This window comes from Trichosurus vulpecula, chromosome 7 (genome assembly GCF_011100635.1).
Source record: "Trichosurus vulpecula isolate mTriVul1 chromosome 7, mTriVul1.pri, whole genome shotgun sequence".
Taxonomy (NCBI): domain Eukaryota; kingdom Metazoa; phylum Chordata; class Mammalia; order Diprotodontia; family Phalangeridae; genus Trichosurus; species Trichosurus vulpecula.
The window spans coordinates 158,762,240-158,789,741 of NC_050579.1; the positions used below are offsets into that span (position 1 = coordinate 158,762,240).

A 27,502-nucleotide genomic window follows, 5' to 3' on the forward strand; every position below is an offset into this window, starting at 1 on the left:
ATAAGTGATCAAAAGATATAATCAGTTTTAAGATGAAGTAATCAAAGCTATCTATAGCCATATGAAAAAAAATTTTAACTGACTACTGATTGGAGAAATACAAATTAAAACAATTCTGAAGTACTACCTCATACCTATTGGATTGTCTAGTAGGACAGAAAAGGTACATGACAAATGTTGAAGGGGATGTGGGAAAAATGAGACATTAATGCACTGCTGGTGGAGTTGTGAACAGATTCAACCATTCTGCAGAGCAATTTGGAAAGATGCCCAAAGAGCTATAAAATCATGCATACCTTTTGTCCTAGCAATACCACTACTAGTTCTGTATCCCAAAAGAGATCAAAAGAAAAAGAAAAAACAAAACAAAAAGGAAAAAGACCTATATGTACAAAATATTTATATCAGCTCTTTTCTGGGGACAAAGAATTAGAAATTGAGGGGATGCCCATCAACTGGGGAATGGCTGAGCAAATTGTGGCATGTGATTTTGATGGAACGCTATTGTACTATAAGAAATGATGAGTGGGATGCTCTCAGGAAAACCTGGAAAGACTTGCATGGGCTGATACAAAGCAACATGTACTGTGTACAAAATAACAGTAAGTAAGTAAGATGATCAGCTGTGAATGACTTAGCTATTCTCTCAATACAATGATCCCAGGCAACTCTGAAAACCCAGGCAATGATGAAAAACGCTGTCTGGCCCCAGAGAAAGAACTGATGGCGTCTGAATAGATTGAAGCATACTTTTTCAAACTTTATTTTTCTTGAGTTTTTTTGGTCTATGTTTTCTTTCACAACATGACTATTATGGATATGTTTTGCATGACTACACACGTATAACTTGTATTGAATTGCTTGCTTTCTCAATGGGGAGGGAGGAAGGGACAGAATTTGGAACTGAAAGCTTTAAAAACAAATGTTAAATATCATTTTTACATGTAATTGGGGAAAAATAAAATACTAAATAAATTCAAAAAAAGGAAAAAGATGACTGGAAAGGGAGGGGGAGGGGCCTAGATTTTGAACATCTTACAGAGGATTTTCTCTTTGATCCTGGAAGTGATATGATAGGGAACCACTGGAGTTATGGAGTAGAGGGGTGTCATGGTTGGACCTGCCCTTTGGGAAAATCACCTGGTCAAATATGGACTAGAGTATGGTGAAACTTTTAGCACGTAGATCAAATAGAAGGCTGTTATAATAGTGCCAGCATGAGGAAATGAGGGCTTACATTAAGGTGGTGGCAGTACCACAGGAGAAAAGGGGGCATTGTTGAGGGCCATTACAAAGGTTAAACAACAGGCCTTGGCAACCAATTAGATTTGGGGGATGAAGCAGAGGTTAAGTGATTTGCTCAGGGTCACACAGCTACTACGTGTTTAAGGCTGGATTTGAACTCATGCCATCCTGACTTTTCAACATACCTTCCAGTCCTATGATTCTTTTCCCTTTTAAAAATTAATTCGGGGAGGGAGGAGCCAAGATGGTGGAGAGAAGGCAGGGACCTGAGCTCTCCTCCAAAATCCCAGCAAAGACTAATGCTCTAAAACAAATCCTGGAGTGGCAGAACCCGAACAAGTATGGGGTGAAAAAATTTTGCAGCCCAAGACAACTTAAAAGTTTGTCAGAAAAGGTCTGCCACAGGTGAGAGTGGAGTGCAGTCCAGGGCAGGTGGATCAGGCCCCAGCAAACCAGGAGCAGGCCTTGGGATTGAGTGAATCATCGGCTGCAGCAGCTGGTAAGGAGCTAAGTCCCTGGTCAGAAGGTGCTGGCACTGGCAGCAGGGCTCTGTGGCTTTGTCTGTACTCAGATCTAGGTTGCAGTCCTGGGTGGCAGTCCCAAGAGGAGCACCAGCACATCAGAGCTGGAGCAGGGATCCTCTTCACAGTTCCAGGGCAGAAAAGAGTGCTTGTGGATGCTCAGAGACCAGAGCATAGGCTAGTAGAGTAGTAAATACACCTAGCCTGAGTTCATGCCACCTTGGAAAAACTGACAGGACATGCCCACTTCCACTGTCTGTACACCCCTTCGGTTTTAGGAGAGTTCCTCCGCTTCTTTGTATAGAGCCCACACTTGGGGATGAAGCACTCCTTACATAATCCTCACCCCCTTTCAATTGTCCTCTCTCATTGCTGAGCTTCTTTCTCTAGGAAGGAGATCCAGGACTGATCTCAGGTAAAATTTATATAGGAAAAGGTCATCTTTGGCTTTCTGCTCCTACCAAGTAGCCAGGGCTATCATCTCTGGCCCAGTGTCTCTCAAATGGCAATGACTAGGGTACCTACTCTGATAATATATATTGCCAAATCTGATGTACCAGAGCAAATTTGGAAGAAAATGCATTTATTTTATAATGAATATGTTCAAATTTTTTATTCTGAGTTACAAACATACTGGTCTTCCCAAAATATGAGCAAAAGGTAAAAACTCAAAGCAAATATTTTCATGTATATGTATGTGTATATATAATTAAATATGGTCATTGAGATCTGTTCTATGACTATTTGAGATTTTTCTGTAGTTATTTTTTTGAATTTTCTTTTTGATTTGAGAAATGGGATTTCGGGTATGCAACCTAACCAGTTTCTTCTCAAAAACTCCTAAAACAAAAGCAAAGAAAAAATCAAATGAAAATTGAGGTTGCTTCTGGGTGATATGTGATTCAAAAGAAATAAATCTACCATTTGGGGCTCAGAGGATGGCTCTTTCAAAAGGTATAACAAGAAAATTTTCATTACTTTAGCTTAAGCTGGCCCCCTATGACAGCATAACAGCATGTTACTTGAAGCTCCCCTCTGGAGACACTCAGGATTGATTATCTACTAATGAACGTCTGCCCCTTGTTTGTGGTTTCCAAGGAACTAGCCTCTGCTCTCCCTTGCTCTTTTCCAGCTAATGTCGGCAGTAAGGTATTCTATTCCTGTTTCAGTACATCCCGCAGGCTATCCTTAGTCCTGGAATATAGGTTCTCCCCACCACCTCTGAGATCCTTAACTTCCTTCAAGGTTTAGCTTCGGCATCAACTCCTCTGAGAAGCTTTTCCCATCCTTTCCTCAAGCTATGAGAATTTTGTCTTTCCTCAACTTAACTCCCAGAGGGCAAGAGCTATTTAATATTCTCTTATATTCCCAAGGCCTCATACACAATAGGCATTTAATAATGTTTGTTGAATTTAAAAATCATGCTTTTCTACCCACATACATAGTCTACAGAGATCACAAAATTAGGAAAGGAAAGATCAAGATTAATAGGCTCTTAATCCATTATCAAGAACCATTAAGAAACATTTCTGTTATGGATTGATGGAAACAATCAGTAAGGAGGAAAGATTTTGTTTTAACTTAAAAAATATAGCAATACATAATATATTAGGTATACTATAAAAAGCTTGGTTAAGAGATATAAGCCACATAATCCTAAGGGCATTTAAAGATAAAACTGGGAAGAGGGCAATAACCATAAAAAATAGGTGGGAAAATCTACAAAGATTTCTAAAATCAATTCTTTTCCCATCAATAGCAGTGGAGCCACCACATTTGGACTGAAAGAAGCAAAGATACCAAAGACGTGGAAAAATACTAAGAGCTTTTTATTACCGCCCCCCTCAAATCAATCTAGAAAATATCAAAAACTATAATCCTATGGGCCTAATTTCCTATATTTTCAAAATTTTTATGAGAATAGCCTGTACCAGTAACCAAACTCATCCTTGAAGAATGTATGCAAAAGGAACAGTAGACTTTTGCAAATGTTATTCCATAGCAGATACCTTTATAGTCACACCATTAACTCAAAAGCATAGAAAACACAAGGTTCTGCTACTTATTGTTTTTCAACTATAAAAAACCACCTAGTTCAGTAAAACAAAATACCACCTTAAAACCTCTCCCCTAACAACATGTCAACATCCTTCAAGATTCCTTGAAATCATAACAATAGAGACAACTTTGTTTGGTGACTCTTTGATGATTAGTATCAAACAAGGCATGAAAAAGGAAAATGTGTTCTTGCCAAAGACATTTGTCACTGTCACTGGGGCTATCCAGTACCGTCCAAACAGAAAAGTGGGCTGCCTGTAGAGAGTAAAGTGGCAAAGTGAAAAGAGTGTTGGACTTGGGTTCAGAGGATCTAGGATCAATTCCAAGTTTGGCCACTTTCTACCTGTGTGATTTGGGGCATGTCACTGAACTTCTCTTGGCCTCAATTCCTCATCTATACAATGAGGGGGTTGGACTGGATAGCCTGTCTAGCTAAGGTCCTGTCCAACTCTAAATCAGTGATCCATGAAGTCCTCCAGATACTCTGGTTTGCAGATTCAGTATGCCAATGCATATTATTGCTATATGTTTTGAGCTCTATAATACTACGGTCTCCTAAATGGGATCCATGATCATTCAAAAAAGCTGGCCTATTTGTTGTTGTTGCTGAGTTGTTTTCAGTCATATCTGACTCTTTGTGACCCCATTTCGGGATTTCTTGGCAGAGATACTGGAGTGGTTTGCTATTTCCTAACTATACACACAGGAAAAACCAAATGGATGAAGAATACTTATTGTCCAGATTATGGCACAGACTGTGGCTAATGGGTTGAAAATCCACAGAGCTGGTCTGTCAGTATAAGTCCAGGACTAACAATATGTACAGACAGTGAGCCTGGAGCTGGAGAAGAGGAGGGAAGTGGACTGGATCGCATTTGGGAAACTGCAAGGTGCTTTCAAGGACACAAGCTTCTCCCAGAAACAAAAACCTGTCTTTTCTATATCAATCTTCTAGTAATATTGTATGCCTGCAAATCAAGCAATATCAAAGCCTCTGAAGAATTAAAGTGAAGGATCACCCAGAGGCCAATAGAGCGGTATATGGTGAGTGTAAGAAGACTACAATATCTTACCAACGAAGAATTCCCCCAAGGAAGTACTATCACAAGGATCATTAGAGAGATGCAGAAAGATCTACAAAAGATTAGAGAAATTTAAAAAATGTAGGAGGCCAGTCATGGGGCTAGATCGAGAGATCTGTGTGCTCCAGTGGTATCCAATGGGCAAGATCAAAAGAGCTCGAAGAAAGCCCCCCAGCACACGGAGGACACACCTCCCTACTCTCCCATTCCCCCCAGGGGGATTTATGGGAATATGTGGACAAGAATATTGCTGTTCAGTTGTCTTCAGTCATGCCCCACTCTTCATGACCTCATTTGGGGTTTTCTCGGCAAACATACTGCAGTGGTTCGCCATTTCCTTCTCCAGTTCATTTTACATATGTGGAAACTGAAGCAAACAGTTAAGTGACTTGCCCAGGGTCACACAGCTAGTAAGAGTCTGAGGCTGGATTTGAACCCAGGAAGATGAGTCTTCCTGACTCCAGGTTCAACACTCTCTCCTCCGAGCCACTTACCTGCCCTATGGACAAGAACAGGAAAGGAGATAAAAAGCCTGGATTGCAATCTTCATTATTTTAGGACATGACCATAATGATGGGACTACAGATCCATCAAAGACTCAAACTAACACAACTTCCTTATAACTGGTTTTCAAACAGCTCCAAAGATAGTTAAAACTAACAGACAACGGTATCAGTAAGAAGTGGTTACCTGCTTCCTTTTCAGAGGCATAAAAAGTTAAGCTTATTTTCAGGTCATTAGGATTATAATGCTCAAAGAGAACAACTATCTTTACTCACTGGCAGACATATGTGAATATCCTATAGCTGTCCTGTTTTGAGAAAAAGTATGGGGAATCCATAGCATTCCTTCCCCACATCTTACTTCCCTGATAGGACAGTACCCTAAAATTGCTCCTTCTAGAAGACAGCAGAGGTAGTATAGAGCCTAAGAAATCTATAAAAACAGAAAAGTTAATACTGAATATTAGGCTTCATAATCATAGCCACAGAGAACTTTGACGATGATTATGATAATAATAACTGGCCTTTAAAAAAATCACTTTAAGGTTTGAAAAGCAGTTGATCCTTAAAATTCTGTGAGGTGGGTGCTATTATCATCCTCATTTTACAGATGCAGAAACTGAGGCCAAGAAGCTAAATGATTTGTCCAGGGTGACAACTAGCAAGCACCTGAGGCAGGATTTGAACTCAGATCTTCCTCACTGCAAGTCTAACATTCTATCTGATGTACTACCTAGCTGTCTCTGATGGCTGTACTTTGGTAATAGTGATTAAAATTAATTTATCTCTCTAGTAATAATAAAGGACAATTTGCCAAATCAAATGTTTATAAAGTGAAGTTAATGAACTTCCAAGAGGTGAGTGATTTATCTTTACCTAGTGATACAAATCGGAGGTATTAAAAAAAAAACCTCATTAAACTATATGCTGGAAAAAAAAAATTAAGTCAGTTTCCTGACTCAGAGGCTAACAATAAAGTGTCTCTTCCCATAAAGTAAGCATTAACATAAAAACAATGAAAAATCACTAAAGCAGTAACTGTTTTTTCCAACTCATACTTTTATTTAGGGCCCAAGTCATGCCAATCAAGGGTATAACAAAATGTTCAACTAAAATGTCATCTATTTGGTTAAGAGAATAATAAAAAATATATCACTTGGCTCACTCTCTAAAGTTGATCAGAGTGGGAGTTAGGGGTTAGGGAAAGAAGCTTTCATTTTATTACCTGAAACCAATAAATGTACCATGCTGATTGTATAAAATTAGCAACATTTTCCCCCCAAAAGTGGACAATATAAAACCTATATAGAAATTTGATTCACTACAGGATATTCTTTTAAAACCGATATAGCTATCAATTCAATGCTAATGATGGGAAGATTACATGTAGCTTTATTTTTTTTTAACTTTGAAGTTTAGTATGTTAAGGTGAAATTTTCATCTCTATTCTTTTCTCCTTATGGAGTCCAAAGGAACTCTACAGTCTAAGGAGTGAAAGGGAACAGAGAATGTAACAAAGGTCACTTCATTTCCAATGTAGTTCAGGGATGAGAGTGTCATATTCTCTACTCCTTAACTGCAGAAAAGGCTATTTCCTTAAGTTCTTCCTAATTGCTTGTGGGGCCCTAATCAGGTATCTCCTCCTGATATCAAGTGGAAGCTCACGGGAGGAGGGAAGACTGCTGTGTCCAGGTTGCATTTACCCTGAACAAGAAGCTATTTTAGTTTTTATATTTCTCTCTGATCATCAATTTTTCAAAATTTTGATACATAAAAGTCCAGTAAATGAAGCTTATATTTTCTTTCTGTAGACTAGTTTTCCTTTTCTTATAAGAATTAGTCAATCATGTTGTGTATTAAAGAAGTATCAATTAACCACTCATTTTGGTCATATTATAAAAGTAACATTTTGCTTTAAACATTTACTGAGTATTCAATACTTCTGAGTACCTCCTACATGGTGGCAATATTCTGGGTGTGGTATGAGATACAAAATAAGTATACAATAACCATATCTGTCCGCACTCCATAATTATTCTTCACAGCAATAAGGAAGAGAAATGATATTTACATAGTATTTTTTTAAAAAAACAACTCTAAATCAGGGGCTCTTAACCTGGGGTCCATGAACTTTTTTTTAATATTCTAATAACCAGTTTTCAATATAATTGGTTTCCTTTGCAATCCAAAGGAAATCCATTTAAAAATGTTATTCTGAGAAGGGATCCATAGGATCCCAGCAAGGTTCATGATACCAAAAAATGGTTAAGAGCTTCTGGCCTAAATGGTCTTTACAGATATTATTTTATTAATCTTTTTGTCATTTCTGCAAGTTAGCGGAAAAATAAACCAACTGTATAATAGGGAACCTGAGGCACCAAGAGCTAAGAGTCAAATAGCAAATGAGTGACAAAACCAGAAAGAGAATTCAGATCTTAATACTTAGCTCAGAACATCATCAAATGTGTTCTTTAATCTCTACATTACCTGAAACTCATCAAAACATAAGAGACATGCCTCTTCACTAATTTCTTCAGCTATAGGAGCTATTGGATCATATGATTTGGCCATCAATCCTGCCTTCCGTTTTGGCAAACTCTGTTTAAGGCGATGTATTCCTGAAATGGATGAAAACAGAGAAATGAAAAATTACATCAAAATTACTTTAAATATTTATTAAATGTTAGGAAAAGCATGCAACTACAATTATAATGGGGAAATAATGAATTTAAAGTCATATGGAATATAATTTTATTACTGAGAGGATTACTGGGTTTTTTTTGGAAGGGGAAAGGCAAGGCAGGTGGGGTTAAGTGACTTGCCCAAGGGCACACAGCTAGTATGTGTTAAGTGTCTCAGGTCGCATTTGAACTCAGATCCTGCTGACTCCACAGGGCTGGTGCTCTATTTCACTGTGCCACCTAGCTGCCCCCATGAGAAGATAACTCTTTAGCTTGAAAAACTAGGGCTTAGAGCAACCTGAGGGGTCTTCCTGCCCAAATCTTGACTCCAGGAAAATACATATCCATACTCAGCTTTCAGGGAAAACAAAGTGGATGATACGTATATGACATTAGACATGTGCAGACCAGAATACTAAATTCAGAGTCTGATCACACGGATTTAAATCTCATCTCTGCTCTGTGTGGCCTTGAGCAAGTTCCCAAACCTCCCCGGGTCTCAGTTCTTTCATCTCTAAAATGAGGGGCAATCTTGTGTCATCCATTCATCCAACAAGTATTTATTGAGACTCTAGATGGTACATACTGCTGCCCTAGATATCTGTAGAAATAAAGATATCAGAGCAGCCATCCAATTGAGTAAATCCACACATACAAGAAACAACACAACATGAGTTAGAGAGCAAAATACTAGCAAACACAAAATGATATAGTTCAAATTTAAAACATAAGTGTTGTAGAGGTAGGGAATAAGAGTTATATCCCCGAGGATATGACCAATCAGTTAAAACTTCTCAAAACACTAGAGTTTGAAATAATTTTTCCTTCTTTTCCCCTTAATCTAGAAAAAAAGTACTCTTTTTAAATTTCTTCTGAATATAAGACGAGTTCAATTTAATACGACAAAAAACAAAGGACTAATGGCCATCCCGATAGAAAGTCAAAACAACTCTCTTTGCCTCTCTGGTGAAACTCGTCTCACTTAGGGACCTACACCGTCCTCCACATCTGAAATGACGGCACTCTCCGCAGGAGCGCTCCGTGACAGAAAGCTTTCCTTCTCTCCTCTTTCAGAGTATTTGATCAGAGAGTCCACATGGTGTCAGTCAGGGAAAGAACACTATACTGGGAGTCACAAGGTCTGAGGTCTAGCTCCTCTGCTGACTGGATGACTGCATAACCTTGGGAAAGTCACTTAAGTTCCTGGAGGATCAGTCTCTTCATCTATAAAATACAGACAATGATAACTACTTTGTCTACTTCACAGAGTCACTGTGAAGGTGAAAGGAGAGAAGGTGAGGCAGCAATCTATAAACTAAAGAGCGATCCAGATACGAGGTGTTAGAATCAACGACTCAGGATTACGCTATAAGGTCAATAACCAACATCAGACAAAACAAATGAGCAAATAAAATAAGATTTTATTTGTATTTTGAGCAAAGATGAAATTTTTTCTTTAAGTTCATTCAAATAGCATTTAAAGCACATGGTAGTGGGGTATCCTGTAATCTTTTCACTAAAAAGGGTCACTTCCTTACACATCAATACATATATTCACTTACTTTTGTGTACATCGAGCATGAAGCCATGAAAATGGACTCTCTTTTTCCTCTCCATTTCTACATAAGCATAAAACATGTCCATCACCATTGTCTTTCCTGTACCTTAAGGGGGAAAAAAAACCAGAATCCACTATTAGTTTAAACAGTATATACTGATTACTGTAATGTCTGTAATGTAATACTGTAATTAGCTTTAAGCTAATGAAACCACATTCTTTTGTACTGAATAGCACAAGTCTTTTTTTGTTGGGAAGGAGGACGTACTTTCTATGTTAAACTAGCTAAAAATACAAATTTGGTGTTACTCCCCCACTTAAAATTCTGTTTCTATGAATTATAAGATTTGACTTAATAATGAAAGAGAAGCTATATACACATAGGTTAACAGGATCATAGACCTAGAACTGGGAAGAATACAAGAGGCCACCTGATCCAACTCCCCCTTTCCCCTTTTAACAAATGAAGAGACCAAGGACCAGGAAAGTTAAATGTACTTTCCTAGAGTCAAAAAGGTAGTGAATATGAGAGGAAGAATTTGAACCCAAGTCCTCTGACTCCAATGTCATCGTTCTTTCCATTATAAACACGATGTGTTTACAGACTGACTAAACGTAAGAGTATTATCTATTAGTTGTCTTCTTTGCTATCATTTAATGATCTAAATATAGTAACTACATTCATTCATTCAAGAAATATGTATTGTGTTTCTATTAGATGCAAGGCAATGAGAAAGACAATTTGGTAGATGCAAAGGTTAGAAATAATATAATGCAAAAAGAGGAGTAAATAATAATATCTAACAGTGTACTGGTGATTATGCTGAAAACAAGTGAAAGCCATAGATGAGAGTTTAAGAATTGCTTAAAGTGCAATATGTTTTTTTAAAAAATTAAGTACACTATATTCATTCATTTATTCAAAAGACATTTGAGAGGCAGCACAGGACACAGAAATCATGCTGGATTTGGGAGTCAGAAGGTTTGGATTTAAATCCCACACCTGCAGCGTACTACCTGACTTGACCTTGGGGTGAGAGTCTCATCACCTGAGACTCTGTTGGGCCTCAGTTTCCTCATCAGTAAAATAAGGAGAATACATTAAACTGCCTTGGGTGTCTCTTCCATCTTATTCCATTTCATTCGATGGTCCATTTACTAACCACCTATAGTGGGCCAGATGTTATGTCAGCTATGGAGTATACAGAGGGGAAAAAAATGTTCCTACAATTTACAATCAATTAATGAAAACAATATGTACAAATATCAGGGTCAGAGTTAGGGGCTGGATCTATTTTTTCAGTGGCATAGAGAAAGCCCTGGTGAGGAAACTCCATCTACTTTACTAGGTCAGCATCTTCTCTGTACATTTCAAAACATTTACAAAATAAACATAACTACAAAGATCCAGAAAGTCCCCTAAAAGACCTTCCAAAGAAGATGCTGTCTGAACAGAAGTATCTGCTTCATCAAAAACCTAAAAATTTCACTAGACCAAATAATGATATGGAAATCTAATGAGAAACCACTGTAAATGCCTTCTACCTTAGAACTACATCAGAATGTCAGTCAAAAGCCTATAGGTGATAGTAAAGAGGGCCTCTAGCAAAGCCAAGGCCAGAAGAATCCAACAAGCCTGAAGCCTTCCAGCTTGCTTAGAGATGCCAGGGACACCTGTTGCCTTTAGGGCTCTGGGTCTGGAGGCAGCAGAGCAGAAGGCTTCCCCAAAGTAAGCCATAGGGTGGTCTGAAACACACAGTAGGGACCTTGGAAGTGACCAGGAGCAGTTATGACCAATCTAGGTGTGGCAGCACTCCCTAGAAATCTGTATTGAAATACCATAGAGGGTCCTGAAGATCCAACCTGCTGAAGCTCAAAGATGGGGGGGGGCAGTGTGTGTATAGGAAGATGGGAAGGGGAAATCTATCAAGGTGAAGGTCAGGACAAGAACAAGAGGTGATCCAGACTGAGGCTGTGCAGAGCTGACAACACAGTAAAGGGTCAACAGAAAATGAACCTTAGGCTCTGGCACAAAGCCCCAGTTTTGAATCTAAGGCTAGAAAGATGAGTAAATTTAATAAGATATAAACCACTACAAAGAGTTATAATAGATCAGGGGTTCTTAACCTTTTTGGTGGCCTTGACCACCCCTGTAAGCCTATTGACCCCTTCTCAGAATGTTTTAAAATGCATAAAATTAAATACATAGGAGTACAAAGGAAACCGATTATATTGAAATACAGTTATCAAAATATTAAGAAGTCAAGTTCATGGACCCTAGGTTAAGAACCTCTATAATAGAGCGAAAGATACCCAAAAATCTAACCTAAAAAGACAGTAGCTCCCCAATAACTCCAAGTAGAGACCCAAATAAAAAAATAGATTTTTCACAAAGACATGAATACCTAGAAAAAATGAAGCAAGAGATTAAAAAAATGAAATAAAGTCTCTGAAAGAAAGAAGAGAAAGTATAACTAGAACAGAGAATGATAAATCTTGCCTAAGACTTTTGACTAATTTGAAAATTAGAACAGACATAAAAGAAATCATTAACTCCATAAAACAGTAAGGAATGTTAGAACAAAATGGGAAGATTGAGAAAATATAGGTATCTGATATTAAAAACTGACCTTGAAAATAGTTCAAAGAAAAATAGTTTAGGAATGTTACGAAGTGGGAATCAAGATGGCAGAGTTGTAAAAAGCAGTATAATCAAGCTCCCCTCCACAAAACTCCTCCAAACAGATCTAGAAAATGTGCCAGGCTGAATCTTAAGACGAAATCTAGAAAAAGTCACAGTGTGTCACTTGTTCAGCCCAATTCAGCATAGTAAAGACAGAGAGATCTCCATGCACTGGGGACTGGTTAGGTCAGTAGTATGCCACTCGTGGAGCACTCTAGCACCCAGGGAGAGACTGTGCACCAGAGTAAGAAGACATCACCAGACTGGTATCAAGGCACCACAAAAGGAACACATGCTAACTCTTAGCTTTGTCACTCACTACCCAGCTCTGGGCCACAGATCCAGGGAGGATTAAGATGAGGACCTGTGCACATGGGTGGCAGGCCAAGTTAAGAAGCACAGTAGGCCCTGGGCTGTGTACTGGGAGAAGAGTAAGTTCAGGAGCAGGCAGCACTTGTATGGCTTAGGCCCTAGTCTCACTTCCAGCATCTAGTCCCGCCTGCAGAGGAATAATGAGGGCAGGAATCTCAGACTAAAGGGGAGCCTAAAATTCTCTCATTTTGAACCAACAGAGTTTCCCAGTTGGCTGTTACAGATTTAGTCCAGCAGCATTTACTGTTGTGAAGACCAAAATCCAGGTTGGGAACTTGCAAATCTCAGACCAAAGAGAAAGCAATCATATTTTGCCCTGGATCAGACCACTTTGGGAATACTGAAGGCTTGCAGGTCCCCAGCCTGTCCCTTCTGGAAGAACAAAACACTCAATATCTCAAGTGAGTGGCAGCAGCCCTAAAATTAAGTCCAAAGTCAGTAAGTAGCCTGGAAGAATGAGAATCAAAAAGAATCCAATCATAAAGAGATACTATGGTGGCAGGGAAACTCAACACAAACCTAGAAGACAAGAATGACTCCAAAACATCTACAAGCAAAACCTCCGAGAAAAACATAGTTTGTGTACAAACTCAACTTGAATTCCTGGAAGAGATGAAACAAGAGCTCAAGAAAAGTTAATATTTAAAGAAAAATAAATGGAATGAGAACTAAAGGAAGAACTGGAAAAGAAATTTACAGCTTGGCACAGGAAGTACAAAATTTGCCCAAGCAACAAAGTTCTCTTGCTCACATTCTATTTCCAAAGAGGTCAACATCAATAGGTGCATCTAATCACTAATATTATTTGTTTAACATGCTAAACTCAATGAATTTCTTCAACTTCCATCACAGTGCACACTTATTCATCCACTAGAGTCAATGTACAGATAGTTGTAGAGGTGGGATGATTTTTGTGTATTTTTCTAGCCCCTTTTCAATTATATGAAATAAATTTGGCACCAGGCCAGTTTATTGGATATGAAATTCCAAGCTTACAAAACTGAATGGAAACATCATTAGTAACTATATTCACATTTTAAAAGAATCCTTCATTCTTTTAAATAGTGAGTTCCTCTAATGAATTTTAATTTATTAGATTTATTGAAAACATCAACTTACAACTTTTCAGAAATACATCTATTGAATGAAGCAAGATACACTTGTAATTGGCTATAATAAAATGTCATTAATTCACTAGGCAGGAATTTATGATAATCCCAATGGGTTATTCATTTTTGTACCAACTGTGAAAAAAAAAGGTGATCCTAGAAGTATCAGTTTGTGGTGGAAATGAGATTTTTAGGAAAGTACTTGCCTATTTAAGAAAATTAACTCTTTTTAAGTACCTCAGAAGCATCCAAAATATAAGAAGTAGACACTCCTTAGGATGGTGTTAATAAATTCCATATAAACTCCAATGGCTCCCTATCACCTCCAGAATCAAACACCAAATACTCTATTTGGCTTTTCAAGTTCTTCATTATCTGGCCTATTTTATCTTTCTAGACACTGACCTCCTGGCTATTTCTATTTCTATTCCATCTTCCAATTCTGGGCATTTTCACTGGTTTTTTCCCATGCCTGGAACTCTCTCCGTCTTCATCTCTCCCCCCTGGTTTCAAGTCTCTGTTATGTCCCAACTTCTGCAAGAAATCTTTCCCAGAGTCCTCTTTAATCTTAGTGTTTTCCCTTTAAGATTATATCAGTTTATCTTGGCTATATCTTGTACATAGTTGTTTGCAATGTTAACTGTGACTCCCATTAGACTGTGAGCCCCTTGAGAGCAGGGGCTCTTTTGTTTTATTTGCCTTTTTTTGTACCCCTGTCCCTTGGCACAGTGCCTGACACATAGTACTTAATAAATGCTTATTGGCTTGGTTTTAGATTTGCTGATCACAAATCATTCTTATGTAGTCAACAAATTGATGGTCTTAGCCTAGTTATTTTCCTCCCTACCCCCATTAGTCTAAATTTATAAGGTTTTACTGTATATGTTTATTTTAGGACATATAAAGTAAGTGAATCTGAAAATTTTATTAAAGTAAATTATAGGCTTTAGAGCTGTAAGTAAACTTGGAGGTCATTTGGTCCAATCTCTTCATTTTATAAAGGAAATTGAAGGTCAGAGTGGTAAAGTGATTTGGTCAATCCTAGGTATCCATAGCTCTATCCACTACCCAATGGTATCTACACAAATATTTGCACTTAATTTTCATGATGATAAATCACTAGTCACCAAGTTGTTGATGGGATTGTGGATTCAGTGCCAGAAAAGCCCTTCAGCATCATTCAACATTCTCATTTTAAAGAAAATATAAAGTAAGAAAAGTAAACTAAGGTACAGAGAGGATAAGAAATTCTTAAGTTCACACAGCTACTAAGTAGAAGAAGAGAGATTCCAATCCAAGCGCCCTAGTGTTCAATACTCCTCTGATTTTAAAAAAAAAATCTAACAAATTCTACTGTAGTAATCGATTTCTCTATATGCTGATAAATAACCCATGGCCAAACTTACAACGTGTGAGCTTTTGAAACAAAACTGCTTTTGATTTTCATCTGTTACCTGCCAAAATTTGTTTAAACATTTTCTTTATGTACCAAATTGCATAAAATATTGCTAGGGAGAAATACTGAGCAACCAAAAATACACCCCCAAATTGACAATGAATGAAACAAGATTAAGAAAGCCCCATGTCCTGAAGATATAAACACCATTTGGAAGGCAGCACAAATAACAGTAACAGCTCACATTCAATTTCACAAGTACCCCTTTGAATTTTAAGTATCTCTTTTTCAAAATTGATAATTTAGGAGTTCTGACCCCCATTTTGGCAAACAAATGCAGTGTGATAATTCTTTAGATTAAGATGTTCTCTAAATTGTTGCATCTTCTTTTTGATCCTTTCTGCTACTAAAGTATTATTTTATGCTACAGAAACCAGGGAATAGCTAATTATCAGTCCAAAGAACTAAAGATGAGAATCATACAAAGGGCAACAGAAAGATACATGGTGGGTGTAAACAGGTCGCAACATATATCTAAGGACTTACAAAAAGAGAACAGGATTAAAGAATGTTACCAAAGAATTGTTTGACAGAAAGAGAAAATGGGCTGCTCATATGGTGAGACTGAGGAATGATAAGTAAAGATGGCCAGAATGCTCCATTGAAACCCTGAAGGTATTGGGGAAAATCAATAAAGACCTCCCGACACTGTGAAGACACTGGTGAGCCTTTGGGAGGGCACAGATGAGAGCCAAACATAATGGGCAGACACAGATGCGTTGTGCTCTGCGTCACTTAAATCGATGAGATCACAAATCCATTTGAGCATCTGAGGAACATTTTTATATTTCTAAACAAATTGTGGAGGTGTAAGGTGTAGGATGTTAAATGTGTATCAGCTAAGGAGTAATAATAATAATAGTAATAACTAGCGTTTATATAACTTTTTCAGGTTTATAAAGTACTTTACAAATTTGATCTGATTCCAGCCTCACAACAATCCTAGGAAGTGCTATTATTATCCTCATTTTATAGATGAGGAAACTGAGGCACAGAGAGGGTAAGTGATTTGCTAAGGGTTCCACAGTTAGTATCTGAGGCTAGATTTGAACTCGGGACTTCCTGACTCCAAGTCCAATGCTCTATCCACTGTGCCACCTAGCTAAGGAAACAAAGGGTTATCTAAATGTTACAAAAGGTCAGTTGGTAGTTCAACTTATACCTGAATAATAATTCCCTCACAATATACTCAATAAATGGTCATCTTCAGTGCAATTAGCAAACCCAATTCCAGAGCACTGATGATGAAGCATGCTACCCACCTCCGGACAGGAAGGAGATAGAGTCAAGGTGCAGAATGAGAGAAACATCTTTGGACGCAGCCAATGTGGGAATTTGTTTTGCTTGACTATGTGCATTTTTTGTTATGAAGGCTTTTATTTTCTTTCAATGAAGGATGGGAGAGTAGAGAGGGATAATAAAAGAGCTGCTGAAATAAGAAGAAAAAGAATATCAAGAAAACAGAAGGATGTCCAGAAGGAAAAAGAAAAGTAGGACAGCTGTGAAAGTTGAATTGGTTATACATTTAAAACGAAAAGAAAGGTGTGTAACAGATTAGCAGTTCATGTAAAATCCTCTCTTTTTTCTACTTTGTATATTTAAATGTTCATGTATTTAGTTTAGTTCAGAATAAAAAGAACATTTTTTTTTAAAAAAAAGTGGTCATCTAGCCTTTGTTTGAAGAACTCCACTGTGGGGGGGGGGGGGGGGGGACGGACAACTAGGACCATAGGGTCATAAGTTTAGAGATAGAGGAGACCTTAGAGGCCATTTAGTCCAGTCCCTTCATTTACAAATGAAGAATATGGAGTACAAGGAGGTGAAGGGACTAGCCCAAGGTCATGCTGACTCCCAAGGTAGTTCATTCCACTTCTGAATAGCTGTAATCATTAATAAATTCTTTTTTACATGAAGTCTAAATCTGCTTATCTGCAACTCTACCCACCATTCTTGCTCAAACCACAGGTCTCCAGTACTAAGTGGCACTTTAAAAGTACTTTACAGGCTATAAAACTGTGCATACCCTTTAGTTTAACAATACCACTACTAGGTCTATATCCCAAAAAGAACAAAGAAAAAGGGCCTACATGTAAAAAAAATATTTATAGTATCTCTTTTTTTGGTGGCAAAGAACTAGAAATTGAGAGTATGCTTCATCAATTGGAGAACGGCTGAACAAATTGTGGTATAGGATGAGATGAAATACTATCGTTCTATAGGAAATGATGAGCAGAATGCTTTCAGGGAAGACTTATATGAATTGATGTAAAGTAAAGTGACTGGAACCAGAAGAAAACTGTACACAGTAACAGCAATGCTGTATGGTGATTAACTGTGAATGCCTTAGCTATTCTCACCAATGCAATGATCCAAGACAGTTCTGAAGGACTTATGATGAAAAATGTTATCCACTTCCAGAGAAAGAACTGAGAGTCTGAATGCAGATCAAAGCATACTTTTTTTTTTAGTATTTTATTTTTTAATTTTTTAAAATTTATTTAACATATTTAGTTTTCAGCATTGATTTTCACAAGAGTTTGAATTACAAATTTTCTCCCCATTTCCACCCTCCCCCCCACTCCAACATGGCGTATATTCTGGTTGCCCTGTTCCCCATTCAGCCCTCCCTTCTGTCACCCCACTCCCCTCCCATCCCCTTTTCCCTTCCTTTCTTGTAGGGCAAGATAAATTTCTACGCCCCATTGCCTGTGTATCTTATTTTCTAGTTGCATGAAAAAACTTTTTTTTTTGTTTTTGAACATCTGTTTTTAAAACTTTGAGTTCCAAATTCTCTCCCCTCTTCCCTTCCCACCCACACTCCCTAAGAAGTCAAGCAATTCAACATAGGCCATATGTGTATCATTATGTATAACCCTTCCACAATACTCATGTTGTGAAAGACTAACTATATTTTGCTCCTTCCCAACCCATCCCCCTTTACTGAATTTTCTCCCTTGACCCTGTCCCCTTTCCAAGTGTTTGTTTTTGATTACCTCCACCCTCATCTGCCCTCCACTCCATCATCCCCCCCTTTTTTTATCTTCTTCCCTCTTCTTTCCTGTGGGGTAAGATACCCAATTGAGTATGTATGGTATTCCCTCCTCAGGCCAAATTTGATGAGAGCAAGATTCACTCATTTCCCCCTCACCTGCCCTCTCCCCTCCTCCCACAGAACTGCTTCCTCTTGCCACCTTTATGCGAGATAATCCACCCCATTCTATCTCTCCCTATCTCCCTCTCTCAATATATTCCTCTCTCATCCCTTAATTTGATTTTATTTCTTTTAGATATCTTCCCTTCATCTTCAACTCACCGTGTGTCCTCTCTCTCTCTCTCTCTGTCTCTCTCTCCATAGATATATATATATATATATATATATATATATATATATACACACACACAATACATATATACATACATGCACATTCACATATATATATATATACATAAACATATATATTCCTTTCAGCTACTATGATATTGAGGTCTCATGAATCATACGCATCATCTTTCTATGTAGGAATGTAAACAAAAGAGTTCAACTTTAGTAAGTCCCTTATGATTTCTCTTTCTTGTTTACCTTTTCATGCTTCTCTTGATTCTTGTGTTTGAAAGTCAAATTTTCTATTCAGCTCTGGTCTTTTCACTGAGAAAGCTTGAAAGTCCTCTATTTTATTGAAAATCCATATTTTGCCTTGGAGCATGATACTCAGTTTTGCTGGGTAGGTGATTCTAGGTTTTAGTCCTAGCTCCATTGACCTCCGGAATATCGTATTCCAAGCCCTTCAATCTCTTAATGTAGAAGCTGCCAGATCTTGGGTTATTCTGATTATGTTTCCACAATACTCAAATTGTTTCTTTCTGGCTGATTGCAGTATTTTTCCTTGATCTGGGAGCTCTGGAATTTGGCGACAATATTCCTAGGAGATTTCTTTTTGGGATCTATTTGAGGAGGCAATCGGTGGATTCTTTCAATTTCTATTTTGCCCTGTGGCTCTAGAATATCAGGGCAGTTCTCCTTGATAATTACTTGAAAGATGATATCTAGGCTCTTTTTTTGATCATGGCTTTCAGGTAGTCCAATAATTTTTAAATTATCTCTCCTGGATCTATTTTCCAGGTCAGTGGTTTTTCCAATGAGATATTTCACATTGTCTTCCATTTTTTCATTCCTTTGGTTCTGTTTTATAGTATCTTGATTTCTCACAAAGTCACTAGCTTCCACTTGCTCCAATCTAATTTTTAAAGTAGTATTTTCTTCAGCGGTCCGTTGGACCTCCTTTTCCATTTGGCTAATTCTGCCTTTCAAGGCATTCTTCTCCTCATTGGCTTTTTGGAGCTCTTTTGCCATTTGAGTTAGTCTATTTTTTAAGGTGTTGTTTTCTTCAGTGTATTTTTCAGTATTTTTTTGGGTCTCCTTTAGCAAGTCACTGACTTGTTTTTCATGGTTTTCTTGCATCCTTCTCATTTCTCTTCCAATTTTTCCTCTACTTCTCTAACTTGCTTTTCCAAATCCTTTTTGAGCTCTTCCATGGCCTGGGACCAGTTCATGTTTTTCTTGGAGGCTTTTGGTGTAGGCTCTTGCACTTTGTTGACTTCTTTAGGCTGTATGTTGTGGTCTTCTTTGTCACCAAAGAAAGAATCCAAAGTCTGAGACTGAATCTGGGTGTGTTTTCGCTGCCTGGCCATATTCCCAACCAACTAACTAGACCCTTGAGTTTTTCAGTGGGGTATGACTGCTTGTAGACTAAAGAGTTCTATGTTCCACGTTTGGGGGGGATGCACCAGCTCTGCCGTACCAGCACTCCTCCTTCCCCAAGAACCCCCAACCCAGACTGGGCTTAGATCTTCAGCAGGCTGTGCACTCCTGCCCTGATCCACCACTTAATTCCTCCCACCAGGTGGGCCTGGGGCCAGAAGCAACAGCAACTGTAGCTGCCCCACCTCCGCTGCCCTGGGGGCGCTGACCGAACCTCGAACTCCTTCCACTCCCACAGCTTTTCCCACTAACCTTCTCTGTTGTCTTTGGTGTTTGTGGGTTGAGAAGCCTGGTAACTGCCGAAGCTCACTGATTCAGGAGGCTAGGGCCCACTCAGCCTGGCTCCTGGTCTGGTTGGTCTGAGCCGCTCAGGCTGGGCTCTGCTCTGCTCCGTTCCCAGCTCCCAGCTCTGTGTGGGATAGACCTCACCCAGAGACCATCCAGGCTGTCCTGGGCTGGAGCCCTGCTTCCCTCTGCTGTTCTGTGGGTTCTGCCGTTCTAGAATTGGTTCAGAGCCATTTTTTATAGGTTTTTGGAGGGACTCGGTGGGGAGCTCATGCTAGTCCCTGCTTTCCAGCTGCCATCTTGGCTCCACCCCTCAAAGCATACTTTTAAAACTTTCTTTATTTTTCTTACCATTTTTTTTCTTGGTGTATGTTTTCTTTTGCAACATGGCTAATGTGGAAATGTTTTACATGACTTTACATGTATAATCTATATCAAATTGCTAGCTTTCTCAAGGAGGGGGAGTGGGGGAGTCAGGATGAGAGACAATTTGGAACTCAAAATTTTAAAAAACAAACTATTTTTATATGTAATGGAAAAAAATACTTTACACATGTTAATTCATCTAGTCCTCATTACAACCCTGTCCCTTGTCCACATGTAACAGCCACTCTAAACTCATACTTCCAATCCCACTCACATTGGCAGGCCAAATAACTAAAGGGCAGCTGACTATTATTTTTCCCCTCGGGATTCTAGGGGTAATACTGAAGAGTTGCAATTACCAGTCATGAACCCCCACTGGTGTACTCCCTACTGATTATCAACTAGCTAGCCATAGTAAATTGGCTTTCAGAAAAAGCTGCTTACTAACATGATACAGTAAGAACGGTTGGTATAAAAAATATGCCCTCAAAAGTCTGAGACATTCTTTCTCATGACAACCCACAGAAGCTAGGAGAAAATGGGCTCAGGTTTAGAGCATATGGATATGTGGCAAAGAAAAAAAAGATAAAAAACAGTCCATTATTGAATGGAAGTCCTTGTCTCCATTGGTAGAGTCCTCAGGAAGTTTTCCTTTAGGATGGCTCTCTGCTGGGCTCCATGGGTTGAGGGTCAGTGCCTTTGTCGAGTCCTTGAAACCACCTCCTCTCTGCCTCAAAGAGGTCCTATTTCCTGAAACTGCCTTTCCCTGGTAAGTCTGGCATTTTCCTGGTATTTTTTAAAGCAGTCATCTAGACTTTGCTTGAAGATCTCCATTGAGGCGGGAACAAATAGGACCAAAAGATCAAAAATTTAAAGATAGAGGGGACCTTAGAGACCATCTAGTCCAATTCCTTCATTTTACAAATGAAGAATCTAGAGCACAAGGAGGTAAAGGGACTAGCCCAAGGTCAGGCTGTTTCCCAAGGTAGATCATTTGTCCTCTCTCAGTTTCTGGCTAGAAGCATCATTTGTTATTTTTCTATTCTCTCTAATGGCCTGGTCAATGGGGGTTGGAGAAATGAGCCAACTCCTATCCTCTGGCATAGGGGTAAAAGTGGGCCTCTTTATAGTGCTCTCGAAGCTTGACCATTTTCCTTCTCTGACACGCAAAGGCCCAGAGATGTGTTTAATTCTTTCAACCAATACCAATATATTTCCTATGTAGCATCATCTGATTTCACCCAATTACTCAAAGCTCTTCACTCCTCCAAAATGATTAAGGTCTTGTCAAGTACCTAGTTCACAACTTCGATTGATTGATCCTTCTGTATCTCATTAGAAGAAGTATTCTCAACTGATCAAGGTATTAGGGCATAGAGCATCCTGTTAGATTCATTAATTCGAGGGAGAGGATGAAGAAGGAAACAAGCTTTTATTAGATACCTACTATATGCCAGGCACTGTGCTAAGCACTCTATAAATATTATCAGATTTGATCCTTTTACATACATGACAGTCTTTCAGATACAGCTATCTTCTCCCATCTTCTCTTCTCCATATATAGACAGATAGATGTATACACACACACACATACACATACACACATATCTTTTAAGGATAATTAATCCTCATATAGCACGATTATAAGTCCTTCTGCCACCTCTTGTTCAATTCCAGGTACTCTCCAGCTCATCAATATCCTTGCTAAAATGTAGCACTCAGAAGCAAACCCAATACTCAGACTAAACTCTCTTCAGGACATCATCTATGATGTCATTCTCATGCTGTGTTGACTCTCTTCCATGTCTTCCCATAAATATACCATAGAAGATACAGCCAACAGGCTAGACATTGTACTCTGCAGTCCTCTTGACACTGTATGGATAAAAATTTTAAATAATCTTCATATGAAAGAATTTGACTTCTATGTTCATTCTGAGTATTTGGAACCATCTGATAAAGCTGTAAAGTATCTGATGTTTTTTCCATAGGATCTTTCTATCTAACTTGCAGCTGAAATCACACACACACACACACACACACACACACACACACACACACACACACATTCTCCCCCAGATAGAATGTGAGCTCCTTGAGAGCAGGGACTATCTTATTTTTCTATTTTTATCTCCAGGACTTAGTATATAATGTAATAAGGGCTAAACAAATACTTTATTCATTCATTCAACAAGGCCTTTCAGAAAGTGGATTTTCTATGCTTTTTTCATTGAAATACAAATACAGAAATAAGCTCTATGAACCTTTCATTGTACACTAGGTTCAGACCTCTAATCTCAGAAAGCAATAGAATACCACCAGCCATTCATTAAATGCTTCAGTAAAATAACCAAAAAGACTAAATAAATATGCCTCCCACATTACTATTTTCAAATGCATGTAAATGTTTTTGATTAATAAAAATTTAATTCATTTAAAAGCAGTGCTAAATTAATAACAGTATTTGTTATCCTGTAGTTTCTTAATAGATTTAGCAGCATAACTATTTTTATGTGGAAATCTACCAAAAAAATTTCACTTTTATGTGGAAATCCACTAAAAAAAAAATTTATGTCAAAAGGAGGATCTCATATTCAAAAAGATTTTGGGAATAACTGATACAGTCCAACTACCTAATTTTATAAGTGAAGGAAAAGAGTGTCAGGTGGTTAAAGGGGCTTACCCAACTACTAGGAAGCATGGCCATGACAAGACCCCCCCGCCCCCGCCCAAGTCTCCTAGCTTCTAGCCCATTGCTCTTTTCCACTGAACCACAAAGAGAGCAGAATGTAATTTCTCCCTTTACCATTTTGTTTAGAGTCAGCACCTTCACATCTACAACTAAGAAAAAAAAAATGGCTCTATGAGCAAAGAAACAGCTCCACATTGCCCCCTGGTGTTGTCCTGATTTGCTCCAGTCTCTGCCAAAGAAATAGAAAATGTGCCAACGACCTTGGTTCTGTTTCAGTCTCCAAGCAAACAGCTGGGGTTTCAACCTCAAGGCTGCCTTTCCACTGGTGAAGTCATTCTCCCAGTGACAACAAGGATTGGTCCAGACTACACCTGGATACAAGGGGGGAAAAGACCTGAAAGATAAGTTTCACTTTTATTAGCCTCCAAGTTCCCTGAAACAATCAACATCTCCACAATTACCTAGGCTGCCGGCAGAGCCAAAGAAAAAAATCTTATGTAAATGAGCTACAGGGAAAGGATGAGGCCAGAGCAGGGATGGTAGGCAGGGAAAAGCTGCCATTTTAGTATAGCATTAGGCTCTTGTTTTAAATGTACTAAATACATTTTGTTTTTTTAAAAATTAAGATAAGCATTTAGTTCCTGGTTGGGGCTATAATGATGCCATTAATTTATGTATCAACTTTCTCACAGAGTTCTCTGGAATTTAAAGAGATTTTCTAATTAATCTCCCTTCCCCCAACACTTCTATGAAGAGAGAAGGAATGGATTAGGGAAACAAAAGGACAGTGGACTGAGATCAGCTTCAAGATGATGGGGGGGGGGGCAGCGGAGAGGGAAAAAACATAAGCAACTTGTTTCATTTTCCTTATCAATCCCTCAGAAATATGCTCTACAGTGACATGCCACTAAAAAGGAATGGAAAGGAATAGGGATTAAAAGTATAATTCTGAGAAAAAGAATACAGTTGTTACTATATAAGAGAAACTGATACTTGGTGATATTTAAAAGTGTCTAAGAACAAATTAGCTTAGATACGGGATGAAAATGGAAAGTAAATCTATAGCTTTTGTAATATCATCATCACCATCGTTAGTATTTATATGGTGTTTTAAGGTTTGCAAAGATTTTTACATTTACTATCGCATTTGATCCTTCTAACAGTGCCACGAGGCAGGGACTATTACTCTCCATTTTAAATAAGGAGAAACTGAAGCCAAGAGAGCTGCCCCGGGGTCACGCAGTTAGTACTTGTCTGGAGCAGGATTACAACTCTGGCCTTCCTGGCCCCAGGTCTATACACTGCCACCATCTCAAAGGAGTTCTTACAATCAAAATCCATGGCACTGTCAAAAGGGTCAACATCAGAAATGGATTCTATCAGTCAAAATGACATTAAAGAAAACACATGACCATCTGCTTTACTACCTTTCCATCCAACTTGCAGCTGAAATCTATATGTTTGTCTTTTCCATTAGCATGAGAGGTCCGGACTCAAAAGCAAAGGCTGTCTTGCTTTTCCTTCCACTTGTCCCCCCAGCACTTAGCATAGTGCTTTATACATAGAAAGTACTTACTTTATATCTTTGCATTTATTCGTGTATATAACACGTTTCTTACAATGTCTCTGTGAGGTATGTATTACAAGTATTTTTATCCCTGTTTTACAGATAGGGAAAGTGAGCCTCAGAGATGAGGCTCCTGAGGTCACAGAGCTCTGATGTGGAGGGAACAGGATTTTAACCCAGTTCTCCTGGCTCCAAGAGTGTGCTTTTTCTACTATACCATACTACCCTTATTGTTTACTTATACATTTAACATAGGCAATTTTGCTGATAGAGGCTATTTTTAAGTGAATTTTGCTCACAATAAAATGACAATAGGCAACACTCTGCCTCTGTGCTCAGATGAAATAAGAATATTACTTGCTATTTACTATGGACTTTGTGTGAACAAATAGCACTGACCAAGAGTATAGTCTCCCTTCCTTTTCCAAGATCCTATTCTCTGCTTTCCCTGATGTGCATGAACAATTTCATCTTCTTATTCCTTTTCTAATTTTGTATAATACTTAGTTGGATTATTGCCCTTTGCTCGAACCTTGTCTGATATTGGAACACACCTTACCCATCCCCAGAGAGAATACTTATTAAAAATAACAATAACTCACGCTGACACAGTTATTTAAAGTTGACAAAGTACATTCCTTCTATCTACCCTGTAAAGAACTGAATGGAGAAACTGAGCCTCAGAGAAATCAAGTGGCTTACATGGGTCACATCACTAAGGAAGAATTGCAGCTGTGACTCTAACCCAGCTCATCCAGTGCTAAATGTTAATCACCCAAACTAAATGCTAACAACTTTCAGAAGTTTAAAAAAAATAAACAAATACCTAACTCCTCATTTCCTTCAGACTTTTTGCAGAAATGGAAGCAGTACTCTGCTAACCATCTCCATTTATGACAATAACGGGGAGAAAATACATATTGGTTTTACTGGTGATTGAACAGGAAAGCCATGTATAAGAATCATGCTTTCTTGAGTGGTGAAGAATCACTAGGGCTCACTGCAGAGCTGGATATGGAAGAGATAGTCCAAAAGCCTAGATGTATGCAAACTGATTGAGTTAACCACTTAATGTAATTGCTTTCTATCACCCAGATGAGAAGTAATTATGACCAAAGCATATTAGATTCAAGTGAAAATTCTTATATGTATACCTAGCCGCCAATGAACCTGGAATGGTGACAGTTTATGCTACTAGCATTTACTTATAAGAGCTACAATTTTCAAACCACCCAAAGAATTTCAAGGAGAGATTCTGATAATGTGCTTCTATAAATTACAGGATCTGCTTATAGCATTAAATCACTAGATTTAAGACAGGAGGTGCTTTAAGGTACTAAGTAGAGGGGGAGAAAAGAAAACCTGCATAGCTTTATGTTTAAATTAATTTGATAGTCAATCATACTCCCCGCCCCCACCCACCCCTTCCCTTTCCCTTTCCTGGGATACAGCCATCATGATATAAGTGGAAATTGAATTTGGAGGCAGGATGCCAGGGTTCAAATACCTACTCTGCTGCTTATTTTCTGTTTGTATGACCTTGGATTCTTCCCCACATATCCGACTTGTAAAACGAAGAAGTCTCTTCTAGCTCTATGTTCTGTAATCTTTTGTGAAAAGATAATCCTTTGATTTACTATAGCTTACCCTCCTGTAGATTATTGTGTTTTTACAATAGAACAAAATGTAGTCTCCTATGTGTGCAAATGTGGAACATTCAGGTATCTGAAATGACTGACAGGCCAAGAGGAAAATAAGGTCAGGAAACGTGAAGGAGATGTTTGTGATATTGGTGATTGCTGCTGACCAGGACAGAAAGAAAGGGAAGCTATTGAGAAAAACTGTGAGTCAAAGAGCTGGATGACTTGAGCAAGAGGACAGGAGCTATGGTAGGGTACAAAAAAGGAGTCCATTGTTAGCTGATCACATGATAGTTGGATGAAAAAAGCTTGATAGTGAGTCACCCTTTAGGGCAACTGCCCAGAGCCAGTGAGTCAAGGAAGCAGAGAGGCTGCTTCAGAAATGGTTCTGTAACAGAGAGATCAGGGAAACCTTACTACTCAGGTATTTATTGGATTGCAGCCCAGTAAGACATGAAGAAAACCGAAAAAAACCTTGCTTCTTCAGTGACCAAATGACACAAGCTAAGGGAAAAAGTTTTAGCTTAGAACAGAAGAACAAGTAGAGAGCATCACCCAATTGGTATGTTAAGCTAGGTCAATAAAATTTGAGCATTGAGTGTGAAGATGTAATTAACTTCCCAACATAAACTTTGTCCTTTTCAAGAGCTCCATATACTGTAGTAAAATTGCTTTTGACCTTAATTGGCTAATTGAATATATGTTGCACAGAAAACACTAGAGAGAAGGGGTACCAAAAAAGTAAGTACTGGGGGAAGGCCTCAGTTCTAGACTTTACATTTTTGAAAAAGAAGACCTTCCCATTACCACTATCATTCATTGTATGATAGTAAAATATATTTTTAAAATTTTGTTAACTTTATTCTAAATTTAGCACCAAATAAAATGTTTTCACATACAAAGGAGAAGAGAAAAAGGATTATAC

General features: G+C 38.4%; 1 protein-coding gene across 2 annotated transcripts in view; it reads right to left on the reverse strand.

The window, feature by feature from the left end:
- AFG1L (AFG1 like ATPase) overlaps positions 1-27,502 on the reverse strand; it is a 180,272-nt gene that overhangs the window by 112,407 nt on the left and 40,363 nt on the right. For both annotated transcript variants that reach the window (XM_036769186.1, XM_036769187.1), the window contains exons 4-5: positions 9,653-9,754; positions 7,897-8,027 (exon numbers count right to left, since the gene is read on the reverse strand). In XM_036769186.1, the coding sequence (XP_036625081.1) occupies positions 7,897-8,027; positions 9,653-9,754 (233 nt within the window). The remainder of the gene's footprint in view (positions 1-7,896; positions 8,028-9,652; positions 9,755-27,502) is intronic.